This window comes from Plecotus auritus (genome assembly GCF_963455305.1).
Source record: "Plecotus auritus genome assembly, chromosome: 8".
Taxonomy (NCBI): domain Eukaryota; kingdom Metazoa; phylum Chordata; class Mammalia; order Chiroptera; family Vespertilionidae; genus Plecotus; species Plecotus auritus.
In genome coordinates this window covers 47,493,357-47,506,632 of record NC_137782.1, presented here as the reverse complement: position 1 = coordinate 47,506,632, position 13,276 = coordinate 47,493,357, and the positions used below count along the sequence as shown (strand labels likewise).

The following is a 13,276-nucleotide window of genomic DNA, read 5'->3' as shown; positions in this document are numbered from 1 at the left end:
TGGGCAATCAACTTCATGAAATTCACGGTAAAAAGAAAAATGATATCATATACTTAGGGGAGGAAAAAAGAGCAAAATAAAATAAAACAGCCTGCTACAGGAGTACCAAACCTATTCACCAATCCTCTGATGTTCTGAGTTATTTATAATATGGGCAGGAATAAACATTCTGTTTGTTCATTCATGTTTTAGCCTAGTCATTTACTTTTATAAGATAACAAAATTTTCCATAAGGATATTTTAAAAATTGCTGTAAGTTTATTAGTAATTCCTTCTAAAATGCAGTGATTCAGTTTTTTTTTTTTTTTCTCTTTTGCTGTTATTAGATATTTATTGCAGGTGACAAAAATCCTGAGGTTTTTCTTTCTATAAAAGCATTTCTCTCATTATACACGCTCTTATCTTCAAAGGTATGAAGATGGACCCAAACACAATTCAGTCCAGGTCTCTGCAAGGGGTAGACTTGAGCTTACACTGACCTGTTTAGTGCGGTGTGCCAAGCCAAGGACTTCAAGGCAGCCCCACATGGGCCAGTGCCCCCCTTGAAAGACAATCTATCATTCAGAAAGTAAAAACTCATGCTGGTGACAGCAGCCCTCACTTCTCTATGGGTGGCAGCCTGAACGACGGCATGGAGACAGTCCTGCAGGCTCCTGGCGGTGTGCGTCACCTTCAGAGTAAGGATGTCCTCTGAGGATAACTTCAATGTGTCTAAGAATCTATACAAATTGAAAAAAGAAAGAGTGACATAAAGCTATTTAAATAAAAGCTCCTTTTATTATAAACTCTTACCCAAAAATTGTTTTATCTTCATTTTCTTTTAATTAAAGGTTGATTCACAGCCCAAAGAAAATCTGGTGTGTATTTGCCAATATTAGGCTTTTATACTAGTATCCTAAGTATTTACATTGACATTTTCCTACTTACACAACCATAAAGTAATTTTCACTCAAATAAGGAAGAACTGACAGATTAGAATAATAAGATATTCAGAAGCAATCATCATCATCATCCCAGTCATAACAACACTCTTACATATATTTACTGATCTTTTACTCGGATCCAGAGCACTTTTCCTAGTGATTTACATCAATTAACTAAAACATACTCTGTATAATCTCTAAAACAGCATAGGTGCTCTTTGTTTTTTAATGTACTTCTCTTGTATGATAGTTTTTAAAAAGTAATGAACAAAGTAATGTAATCTTTAAAACAAAGTAAAAATTATCACCTTCAGTGCAAAAGCAGGAGCAGATGACAGTAAGTAAAAAAACAAACAAACAAAAAACCTACTTGATCTAAAGGAAAAATAAAGCCTAACTAGGTAAATGTAAATACTTTTTCAACTAAATGTAACAGCTTACTCTTGGATTTTCGTTTCAGAGTCCACTTGCTTCAACAGATTCTCAGTCCCATGATACCATGAGAGGTTCCAAGCTATTCGAAGCATATCTGAGACTGGCTTCAAGGCCAAACAATCAGCAGATAACGGCAACACTATGGAATAAGGACTCACAGCATGGTGGCCAAGAACATGTACTGGTAGGTGATACCTAAAAAAAAAAAAATGTATACAATAATTAAAATATTTTAAGTTCTTAAATGCCTCTCAAAAGGATAAGCCACAAATGAGAGCTAGTTCTGTGCCTCCCATTCTACAGCAATCCAGAGATCAGTTTCCAATTTTTCTTTTACCTCTTCTAACCTCCCAAAATCATTATATTAAACTCTTTCCTGTGAATTTACCATATTCCATATTGTATCAGCCTTGTTTGCAGATTTAACTAATGCCCTTTGAAACTAAGTCCTATGGCTACAGTGAACCATACATAACAGGTTTTCAGCCAAATATGAATGCCTACTTTATGTAAAACACTGTATAGTATCTACCATTTATTCAGTTATATGCCATGGCGATGTGATACCCATTTTACAGATATTTAAAATGAGTCACTATGACCAAGTGACAGAATCACGGCCTGACAGAATTATGTTTTCACTTGAGAACATAATTGCAACACCAATACACTTAATCACTGTGTGTCACCAAGAGAACCCAGAAATATTTTTAGATCTAAAAACAGATTCACAGCCATATACATCTCTTAAACCAATCAATGTTAATTTAATACTGTTTAACAGAACAGCAATGCCTAGCTTGTTCAAATGTTAAAGAATAATTTTGCTAATAAAGCATATCCCGCATCCCTAGTTCATGTATTTATGACTAATGTTAGATAAATACAATCAGGTAAGATTTCTATAGGGAACTTTTGTGTGCTTTTTTATTTCATGCATCGCAATAAAAGAGGCTAAGGTAGAGTTCTCTATATAGAAATCAGAATGATAATTTAAGTAAAAATAATGCTTTTTAAAAATTGGAATTTTCCACAAAAGTAACCAGGGCTCCTTAGAGAAATGGCTAATGATAGATTTGAGACAGGGAAATTGAAGGTGAACCTGGGACATCTCTTTGTGCCAGAAAGAAGAAAGTAGTAAAAGACTCATGGGGCTAAGTGGAAAGGACCCAGAACAGGAGCCTACTTGATAGGACTGGTACTAAAGGAAAAGAGGTGAGGCTGTCAATCAAAGGACAATCCTTTAATAGTTAGAACATGAACTGCAAATTAAACCTAAGGAAGGTAGAAGGAAGAAAATAATAAAAAGCAAAGGGTACTACATCATGACCAGTTTTAGAAACCACTACACATCTACCAGATAGGCAACGATTTTAAAAATAACATTACTGTGAGTAAAGGCATAACAAAGCCCTTTTTTTTCCCCTGTGGACAAATATGGTCTTGAGCAAACTCTCTGGCTCCTGACAACTGGACAACCATAAAGATGTAGAATGTCAACAATCTTACTAAGCTGCTCTGCTGAGAGTGAGGATGACTCCCTGCATCTGTACTGGGAGATGTGGGAGAGCGGGAAGCCACAGTTCTGAGCACCGAGTGCTATAGCTCCGTGACATGCTGTGGGGACCTGGAGAGCAGGCTTGGGCACACTGACCACAGATCATCTTTTCTAGTGGGACACAGGGCTTCTATGCCAAGACAGCGCCCAGCACCACACATGTCATCTCATTCTAAGTATGACCTACTGCAATTGTGTATTTTATTATTTAGCCAAACCCAAAGACCATGAAGAGTGGGTGATGTCTACAATCAAGACATTTCACTCCTAAGAATGTGTCCAAGAGGAATTCTTGCACACATATCAGGAGTCATACTACTAGTATACAATAATGTTTACAGGATTGTATAGTGCAGCAAAAACACAGGATCAACTCAAATACTCTGACAGGAAAAGGAACAAACTGTACTAGAGTCTAACAACAGAATATCATACGACAGTGAAAATTAGAAAATATAATTTACTTACCTTTAAAATACACAATTTTAAGTATACAGCCTGATGGATTTTTATATATGTATTCATGTGTAACTACCACCCAGAATAAAATATAGAACATATTCAACATCTCAGGAAGTTTATTTTTCTCCTTTTCTTGTAAATTAATTACTCTCCTTACCCTCTTCCAAGAGGTAACTACTGTTCTGACTTCTCTCACCATAGGTCAACTTTATCTGTTGAAGAACTTTAAGTAAATGGAATCTACAATATATGCCCTTTTGTGGTTTCTTTCACTCAACATTAGGTCTATGAGACTCAGTTGTTGTGTGAAGAATAGTTTCCATAGATTGTGTACAATTGTATGAATATAGCACAGTTCACTTATTAATTCTTCCTATTGTTAGACGTGTGGAATGTTTCTTGCTTTTGGCTACTATCAGCAAAGCTGTTATGAACATTCTTTTTTTTAATATATTTTAATTGATTTCAGAGAGGAAAGAGAGGGAGAGAAACATCAATGATGAGAGAGAATCATTGATCGGCTGCCTCCTGCAACCCCCCTACTGTGGATCAAGCCCGCAACATGGGCATGTGCCCTGACCAGAATCGAACCTGGGACCCTTCAGTCCATAGGCTAATGCCCTACCCACTGAGCCAAACTGACCAGGGTGTTATGAACATTCTTATACAAAGAAAAAAAGAGTGGGTGATGCAAATACCTGCGCTGGTGAGAGTGTGGAGCAGCTGACACTCACACTGCTACTGGGAACGGAAACTACTACAGCCACATGCAATACTGTTTGAAAGCATCTACTAAACATATAAATACCCTCTGACCCATGTGTGTTCAAAGCACATGCCCATCGGTGACAGAATTACAAATTCATTGCTGCACATTCTTACACTGAACCCTAGAGAGCAATGGAAATGACCGACAGGCAAATCTTTGCACGTGGAGCAAAAGAAGCTGAACACAAAAATATACCCTATTTATAAAGTGCAAAACCAGCAAAAATAACATACAGTAACAGAAATTAAGATGGAATTACCTATGTGGGTGGTGGAAAGTAATGAAGGAGCATGAAGGGGTTTCCTAGATTGCTGGCAATGTTCCTTATCTTATCTGCATGGTAGTTACATGGAATATTTGGAAAAATTTATCAACAATACTCATAATTTGTATACTTTGTGCATGTTGTATGTACAGTGGTTATGTAGGAAAATGCCCTTAATTTAAGATTTAATGAGGTACATGCTAGAATAATTAGGAGGGAAATGAAAGTATGTCTGAAGTTTACTTAGGAGGTTAGGAGGGGGAAAATTACATATAAATAAATATATGAGAGAGTAAGAGAGAGGAGGCCCATGAGTTAACAACTGCTAAATCTAGGCTGGAAGTTATGCCAGTGTTCACTGTCTAGTTCTTCCAACCTTTCTGTAGAAACATCTGGAGAGGTATAGTCACTGTGAAGGGAACATTCAAACACTGTAGTCACATGGTTTAAATGCTAGGTGAAAACTGTGACAGACTGACAGATTCTGATGTCCATTTCTGTAACAATAGTTCTCCTTCAAGAACAAAAAAGACAGAAATATGTCACCTTCTAAAAATGGAAACCGGCAAACTGAAGACTGATGGCGAAGCAGGTTGACGGGGAGGAATAACAGACCTGGTTCGTAAAGAAAACACAAGAGGAAACAGATGAGTGGACCACAGCTTTGTCAAACAATACAGCTTGTCTCACTTCCCTGACTGAAACTTAACTCACAAGGTGCAACTGGTTCTATCATTTAGTGTAGTCTTAACAAATTTGCTACTTCCTGGATTTGCTTATGAAGAGTAAATTCTGCTTTTCTTTAGAAGTCCATATGATAAATGATTCATACCATGCGGATGCTGGACTGGCAGATGGGTCTGGTGCCCTCTCCTGATGACCCTGCTCAAGCTCAGTGGTAAACAGATATTATCATCCTAAACATCTTCCTAAAGGATTTTTTTTTTCAATAAAATATTAAAGAAAAACAAGCAAAATTGGGAGTACTGAAAAATGTATTACTAACAAAAATTACTGCAGTAATTTAAAATTTTGTAGTTCATAATGTTCAAAAACAAAAGTTCAGGGTGACTTTTTGAGTAAATGGGTTTTTAGTACTGCTTACTCAAACCCAAAATCATCCGAGGTATATCTACCATGGATAGCATAAGCTTCATAAGTTAGAAATTTCTGTGTTGATATAAGATTGCATCAGAAACCTTAGATAAATAATTGAGAGTAAAAAAACTTTCTAAGTCTTAGCGCTTACCACATATCCATTCTTGATACTTCATCAAATAATAGGAGGCAAAATAATGCCCCAACTTCAGTCACCACAGTACAATCTTCATGAAATATCAAGGAAACTGAGAAATAAAAGAAGCATAATGTTATGAAATATTAGAAAGGATGAACTTCAAATTTAAAATATCTTAACTGGAAGGGAAGAGATGCCATTCTCAGAGAAAGGCAACGTTGACAGATAAGCTGACATTACTAACACAGTGGCCCTCTAATGTGCAGTGTATGTGCATCAGCTGGAGGCTGCGACAACAGTGTCTGCTTGGTAGGTGTGGGAGGAGCTTTTGACTCCCAGAGACACAGACGTTGCTGGTGCAGGAACCATACCCACTCACTGGGCACAGGCCACTTTCAGTTCATCAGAAGCAAACTGATCCAGGGTCTAAGAAGGTTTGCCAAGTATAAAGGTTTGGCTAAAGTTTGCTCACTGAAAGATCTCAATATCTGTCTGCCCTTTCCTATAAACATATAATCATAGAACTTGGACTTTTGACTTTAAAATGTTGTATTTGTGCTAGTGTTGTTTTGGTTTGTATGTCTTGACCATTACAAGCCACTCTTAATGCTCATTTAACAACATAATCAGATATCACACCAAAGGTTCAGGATGTAAAGGCATAAACAAACAAGGCTGAGGAAGCAGATGCTGGAAAGAAGGCAGTAGTGACTGCAGCCACAGCTCTCTCTTTACAGACAACAGGTACTATCTGAGCTCCAAAGAACAGCTCCATCAATGTGCACAGAACAATAGAAGGTGTCAGCCTCTCCCAGCTCCAGGGTCTACTCAGTAACAGGGTTACCAGGAAGCTTCCACAAAAGTACTGAACACTTTCTATTGCAATGGGTTTCAGTGATTTAAAAAGTTTGCTATTCTGTAAGTTAAATGGAAAGTAAATGTTTCCTACAGTTAAACAATACCACTTAAAGCTTAAGACTGATTTCACTATTAGCAGAACGTGTCTTATTTACCTCTGAACAGCAGGGTCAGCAGAGAAGCCTGCTGTGCGAGGGAAACACGGGCGCCTGGGTCCGCACAGAGAACCTTCCTCAGGAGTGTGAGGCTGGGCTGGATCAGACATTCTATCAGCTGGCCAGATGGAAACACACAGTTACTCTATGTGCATTAATTCTAAGGTGAGCTAAAACAGACTCTAGTATTATCTTATCATAGTCTTATTATTATCTCATTCTAAATTGTATGCTTTATCAAAATTGTGTGAAACAAAAATGCAAACATATATTAAGATTATTTTCCACTGAAAATAAGCTTTGTATATACTCAGGTTTATACATCATATAGAAATATTAAGATTAGTTTTTCTTTACAGAGGTCCCACTCTTAGAAATAAACAAACGAACAAGGTAATGGGTGTCAGGACTTAAACTCCAAGGACTAATGCAAACTCAGCTGAATTCACTTTAGGATCTGGTTAATAAAAATACCAATCTGTAAAAATATGTCTACATGTGCAGTAGTCTTACCTCACCATCCTCACCCACACATTCATTTAAATACTCAATTATCTTGTCAATTAAGCACAACTTTTTCACCACAGCATGCATTTTAATATCTGTAGACAAAAAAAGTTACTAAAAGTTAAAGAACATTTTCTGTAGTTTTAATAACATAGAACAGATAGCCACATAACTTGCAAACTATTAAAAATATTTACACCTCGTCTTAAAATTAGAAGATAAAACTTTAAACTTTTTCTTTAATATACCTCTGAACAATTTAAAAACTATTAAGTAACAAGCAGATCTGACTCCTGAACTGTAAAAAATAAACCTGTTAAAAAAGAATAATTAAATTAACTAGTTCACTCTGAAAAGTACTAGAATTTTATGCATACAAATGAATCCTTGTATTGGTATATGACAAATTATTGTCTTTATATTGTTTCATTGACAATTCTTCCTTTCTCTAAATCCATTAACTCAAAATGTTTAGAATTCTTCACAAGTTAATGTATAAATATGGCTTACAACATGATCATTTTTCTATTAATAAGATCTCTAACCTCAAATTGTTAATAGCAAATATAAAAGGGATTATAACATACACTATATATTTCCCAAAGCATATGAATTACTTTTTAATAAGTATATATGTGTGTGCACTACTATGGACTCAATATTTATGCCCCAAAAATTCATATGTAGAAACCTAATAATCTCCAATGTGATGGTATTAAGAGGTGGGGCCTTTGGGAGGAGATTAGGTGGTGAAGGTGGAGGCCTCAAGAGTGGGAATACTGTCCTGAGAAAAGAGGCCTCAGAGAGCTCCCTCACCCCTTCTGCAGGTGAGTGCATAGGGAGAAGGCTGTCTATGAACAAGGGAGCATGCCCTCACCCAACACCAGATCTGCTGGCTCCTTGACCTTGGACTCCCAGCCTCCAGAACTACTGTGAGAATCAAATGTCTGTTGTTTATTAGTCACCTGGTCTATGGTATCCTAGTATAGCAGCCCAAACAGACTAAGACACACACACAGACACACATGAGATATTACTGGCTCCAAAAATCTACTTGCTTATAAATTAGTTACAAGTATTTAAATTTTCTTAATTTGTTCTCCTATAGTTTCAATGAATACATACACTGAGAAACAAACAAATATACATATTCATACTGGACTAGTAGCTTTCACTCCAACTATCTTTAGCTGCCACTTTTTGAAAAAGTAGTTTCCACTGTCCCCCCAACACAGTGCATACCAAAATTATATTTTTGAAATGTTAATAATACTGAAAGAACACTTATTTCTAAAAGTTTTTGAATCGTTTTTGTCAAGGTTCTCCACATTTGTAGGGATTTATTTTCTAGAGTCTGTGTTACTATTAAAGCCACAGGCAGGCTGTGTATGCTTTTTCAAATTCCTCTCACCCTATTCCCACTAATGCCAAGATAGAAATATTAACCATGCCCCATTTTCCCACTCAGTAAAAACCTTTTCATGTAAGTACAAAGTTATCATTTCTCTCAAATATTAAAGGTAAGTTACAGATGTCACATATAGGGAAAAAGAAAAAAACTAATCCAAAGAATAGACTAACAACACTACAAAGTTAACTGTATATTTTACAAGTTTTTTTTTTAAATAAGCCTTTAAAGAAAATACAGCCATGGTACATTATTATTTTACCCTCCCACAAAATACTGTTTGATTGATTTCTCTAAGAAAGATGGGACAAAATAAAATTACCATGTAATAGGTAAACTAAGAAAGAAACATGCAATTTACTATTGAAATTAGATCAATATCTTAGGTAATTCCATCGAGTGACATTCTACAGGTAAAATAAAGATAATGCAGACCAGGGTCAACAAAGTATTTTTATAAAGAGCTAGATGGTAATAAGTAAAGCTTTTCTGGCCATATACGGTGTCCCACATTTTGTTTTAACAACTCTTTAAATATGTAAAAACCATTCTTAACTCAAGGGCTATAAAAAGGACAGGCCAGGCCCAACAGCAACCAATGTCTGCCAACCCAAGACAGCAACCAAAGATATTACCTTGCATGATCACAGCGAGCTGTTCTGCAGCTGACTTTCTCAAAACAAGGTCAATGTCATCTGAGATAAAGATTTCATATACCTTTTCAACAGTCTCCAACTGCAAACCAAAAGAAAAAAAAAAAAATTTTTATCTACTTCCAATTCTCCAAGAAAATTTGATAGTTCATACCATAAGAACAAAAGCTCAAAGTCAACTTACTTAAATAAATGGCATATTTACATGTCAATATGCAACAATAATGTGCTAGGTCAGGGAGGAACTTAGGACCTCAAACAAAGAGCCATCCTGTCAATGAGCTTTTTTTAAAAAAAAAATGTATTTTATTGATTTTTACAGAGAGGAAAGGAGAGGGATAGTTAGAAACATCAATGAGAGAGAAACATCGATCAACTGCCTCCTGCACACCCCCTACTGGGGATGTGCCCGCAACCAAGGCACATGCCCTTGACCAGAATCGAACCTGGGACCCTTCAGTCTGCAGGCCGACACTCTATCCACTGAGCCAAACCGGTTAGGGCAAGCCTCTTAATGTATATTTTTGCTAGGAAGTCATTCCTGACCACTAGCTGCCTAAAGAATTTCAGAGAAAACCTCCCTGCAGGTAGGAATAGGCAACCCTGAGATGAGCAGTCCAGACTTGTGACTCGGGACTTCTGTTGCTCCAGAAGCCCACAGCTGCAATTCCCTTGGCCCTGTCCCTTTCTTCCCGCTTAGAGACCACAAAGAAGGCAGCCCTATGGAACTTGCTGCCCAGCACTCCAACAAAGCCACCCCCATACCAGATGGTGACTGACATCCATGCTAAGACAGGGTCTGAGCTGGCAAAACTCAGAAGGAGAAGAGAAGAAGAGAACAAAGACAACACTCCTCCTTTCTCCCACCCACTATCTGCTGGCCCTAAGTACTCACAAGACAGTTCTAGAATGGCCACTCCTGGCCTTCCTCCCCACCACACTCAGGACACAGGAGGGACCACCAGTGCTTAGGACTCAGGGAGTCCCCAACAGGACCTGGAGTGTAGCCAGGGAAGGTTCTCCAATCCTCCTGCCATGGCTATCAGATGGCCCCAAACACTCACGTTGAAAGAACATTGAACGCGTTTCCCATTTTAAGACTGTCTCTGTGGTTAACAGACCCAGGGCTTTGTTCCTAAGATTATTTGATGCCAATCAGAAACGGATTGTCCTGAGGTCTCAAATGCTTGAGGGAGTGACTGTGCGGGGAGAAGGAGGTGGGTGAGACAGGATGCTGGGCAGGGCCAATTTGAATCAGCTGTCTGTTTCCCCATTTCAGTTGCCAAGGAATTTTCCTAGCTTCTTACTATCCTGCCTCAATTCTATTCCACGTGGGTCTACAGTGCTACCACAAGCTTAGGGGGCTGCTCTACACTGAAAAGATAAACTGCCTTTACCCCTATATTATTTTTACCTCTTACACTGAAGAGGCTGAAAACTTTATCATAGGAACTTTTTTCTTCTAGCTATTGTAGACAATTTCCAACATGAGAACAAGAATTCTAAATAGCTTTATGTCAGTAACATATGGTCTTAAGAGTCAACACAAAATTTCTTTCCACTAAATTGGCCTTATGTTGTTCTTAAGACACTATTCAAATTCATTACATTTGTGGTATATGTACTAAATGAAAAGGGACATAGTACCTGGCATTTGGTAGACACTCAAGAAATTAATCTGTTCAGTATCAAACAACCACACAGTAATAAACCCAAAAGTTACCTTAATAATCAGCTCTTTCCTGTCATCCAATTTGAGTTCAATAGGTTTTTTCACGATAAATAAGTTGGTAGCTTTGGCAAGAACTCTGGCATCCATTGAAGGGCGCTTTCTCTCAGCCCCCTCCTCCCTGGTAAGATGACAGACTAACAGCTTCAATGCTAGTGAACGGACCCTGCGGAAACATGTATACAAGGCAACCTTCTGCAATCCACAAATCTGCTGTAACATGCAAATGTCTACAAACTACAGAGGTCTACAGCCACAACACGTTATTATATATCAACACAGTAATCAGTCATGCTTATAATGAAATTACTGATAACATTTTACTTTTTCTATTAAAATATTTAGTGTATTAGAGGCCCGGTGCATGAAATTCGTGCACCGGTGGGAGTGGGGGGATGTCCCCTCAGCCCAGCCTGCACCCTCTCCAATCCAGGACCCCTTGGGGGATGTCTGACTGCTGGTTTAGGCCCAATCCCGGGACATCCCTCTCACAATCCTGGACCCCTGGCTCCTAATCGCTCACCTGCCTGCCTACTTGGTCACCCCTAACTGGCCCCCCTGCTGGACTGATCGCCCCTCACTGCCTCTGTGTGCCGGCCTGATTGCCCCTAACTGCCCCACCTGCCAGCCTGGTGGCCCCTCATGGCCCCCCCACTGGCCTGGTCGCCCCACACAGCCTGCTGTTCAGTCGTTTGGTTGTCCCTCACTAACCCCCCTGCCAGCCTGGTCGTCCCACACAGGCTGCTCGTTCAGTCGTTTAGTCGTCCCTCACTAAGCCCCCTGCTGGCCTGGTCACCCCACACAGCCTGCTTGTTCAGTCATTTGGTCGTCCCTCACTAACCCCCCTGCCGGCCTGGTCGTAGGAAGCCATCCTATGAGAGCATTATGGTCAATTTGCATATTACCTCTTTATTATATAGAATAACTACAATCATTCTTTCAATTTTATTTTTATTACTAAACATCAGAATTAAAGAATAATCAGTAATTACAAATGGAGATACAAACTCACTAAGATTGTGAACATCAGTCAAAATCACATTCAACTTCAAAAAGTCAAATTAAATCTAAATTCTGACCCCAAGTCCAGTGATCATTCTCAATCACAAAAATGATCCATGAGCAGAATCCAAGTTAGATCGGACCTCCAGGGGAGGTACTAATTTATACATTGCTGTGATACTAATACCTAGTATCACAGCAATGTATAAAAATCTTATATTAGGGATCAGATTCCCCTCAAATATGAACATGGAAATACTTTGATTCCCTTCATAATTCTGTTTTATCTGGAATGGATTAGGAATAAGGTCTGTTGAGTCCATTGAGATTTTAAGAAAAGAGTACATACTGCATGCTACTGGACAATGGAATGGGAAAAAAGAAAACTGTCACATGGCAAAGGGCATGGATTGGGAGAGTGTGACAACCAGTTACCTATCACACCTGACAAGCTGTTGAAATACATGGGAACTGGGCAAATTTTAAGTGATAACCGAAGTACTACTTATAAGACAATTAAAACCTGCATACTCAGGGAGGCCTCCTTACCACAGCCACAGGCTGGGTCACCTTGCTGTGTCCTGACACCCTGAAGTGCCCTATCATAGCATTGGTCTATCATTTTTACAATTAATCCTATCTAATAAAAGAGTAATATGCAAATTGACTGTACCTCTGTTACACCCACAAGCCATGCCCACTAGCCAATCAGGAGCGAGTATGCAAATAATCCCAACCAAGATGGCTGCGGCCACGGAGCTGCAGCAAGCAGGAGGCTTGCGTTTCCCTGGCAATGGAGAAAGCCAAGCTTCCCTGCCGCCCTGGCCGGCCCAAGCCTACACTCAAGGCTACAAAGTTTCAATTACAGAAGACAAATAAATCCCAACAAAAATGGTGGCAGCCATGGAGCTGGAGAGAGCAGGAGGCATGAGTTGCCCCCGGCGATGGAGGAAGCCAAGTTTCCACAGCCCTGGCCTGCCTTGGCCTCCGCTTAAGGCTACAAAGTTTCAATTATAGAAGATAAATAAATCCCAACAAAAATGGCTGCAGCCATGGAGCGAGCAGGAGTCTTGGCTCCACTCAAGGCTACAAAGTTTCAATTATAGAAGATAAATAAACCCCAGATACCAGGGCCACCGCTTGGGTCACCGGACGGCGTTGCCAGCCTGCAAACCACCACAGGCCCCTCACCCAGGCCACCCCACGCCCCAAGGGAACCTCCACCCTGATCTGGGACACCCTTCAGGGCAAACCAGCCGGCCCCCACCCGTACAACAGGCCTCTATCCTATCTAATCCTATCTAATAAAAAAATA

The 13,276-nt window shown here is 39.1% G+C and overlaps 1 protein-coding gene across 5 annotated transcripts in view; it reads right to left on the bottom strand.

Moving 5' to 3' along the window:
- The window catches only part of RTTN (rotatin), a 129,590-nt gene that overhangs the window by 61,586 nt on the left and 54,728 nt on the right, over window positions 1-13,276 (bottom strand). For 4 of the 5 annotated variants that reach the window (XR_013961539.1, XM_080686468.1, XM_080686469.1 and 1 more), the window contains 8 exons: window positions 10,954-11,125; window positions 9,213-9,312; window positions 7,176-7,264; window positions 6,663-6,780; window positions 5,662-5,758; window positions 4,959-5,027; window positions 1,365-1,553; window positions 480-719 (listed from right to left, as the gene is read on the bottom strand). Coding sequence is in view for 4 of the 5 variants with exons in the window: in XM_080686468.1 (XP_080542594.1) it covers window positions 480-719; window positions 1,365-1,553; window positions 4,959-5,027; window positions 5,662-5,758; window positions 6,663-6,780; window positions 7,176-7,264; window positions 9,213-9,312; window positions 10,954-11,125 (1,074 nt within the window). In the remaining variant the exon portion in view is untranslated. The remainder of the gene's footprint in view (window positions 1-479; window positions 720-1,364; window positions 1,554-4,958; window positions 5,028-5,661; window positions 5,759-6,662; window positions 6,781-7,175; window positions 7,265-9,212; window positions 9,313-10,953; window positions 11,126-13,276) is intronic. The other variant, XM_080686470.1, reaches the window with a different exon arrangement.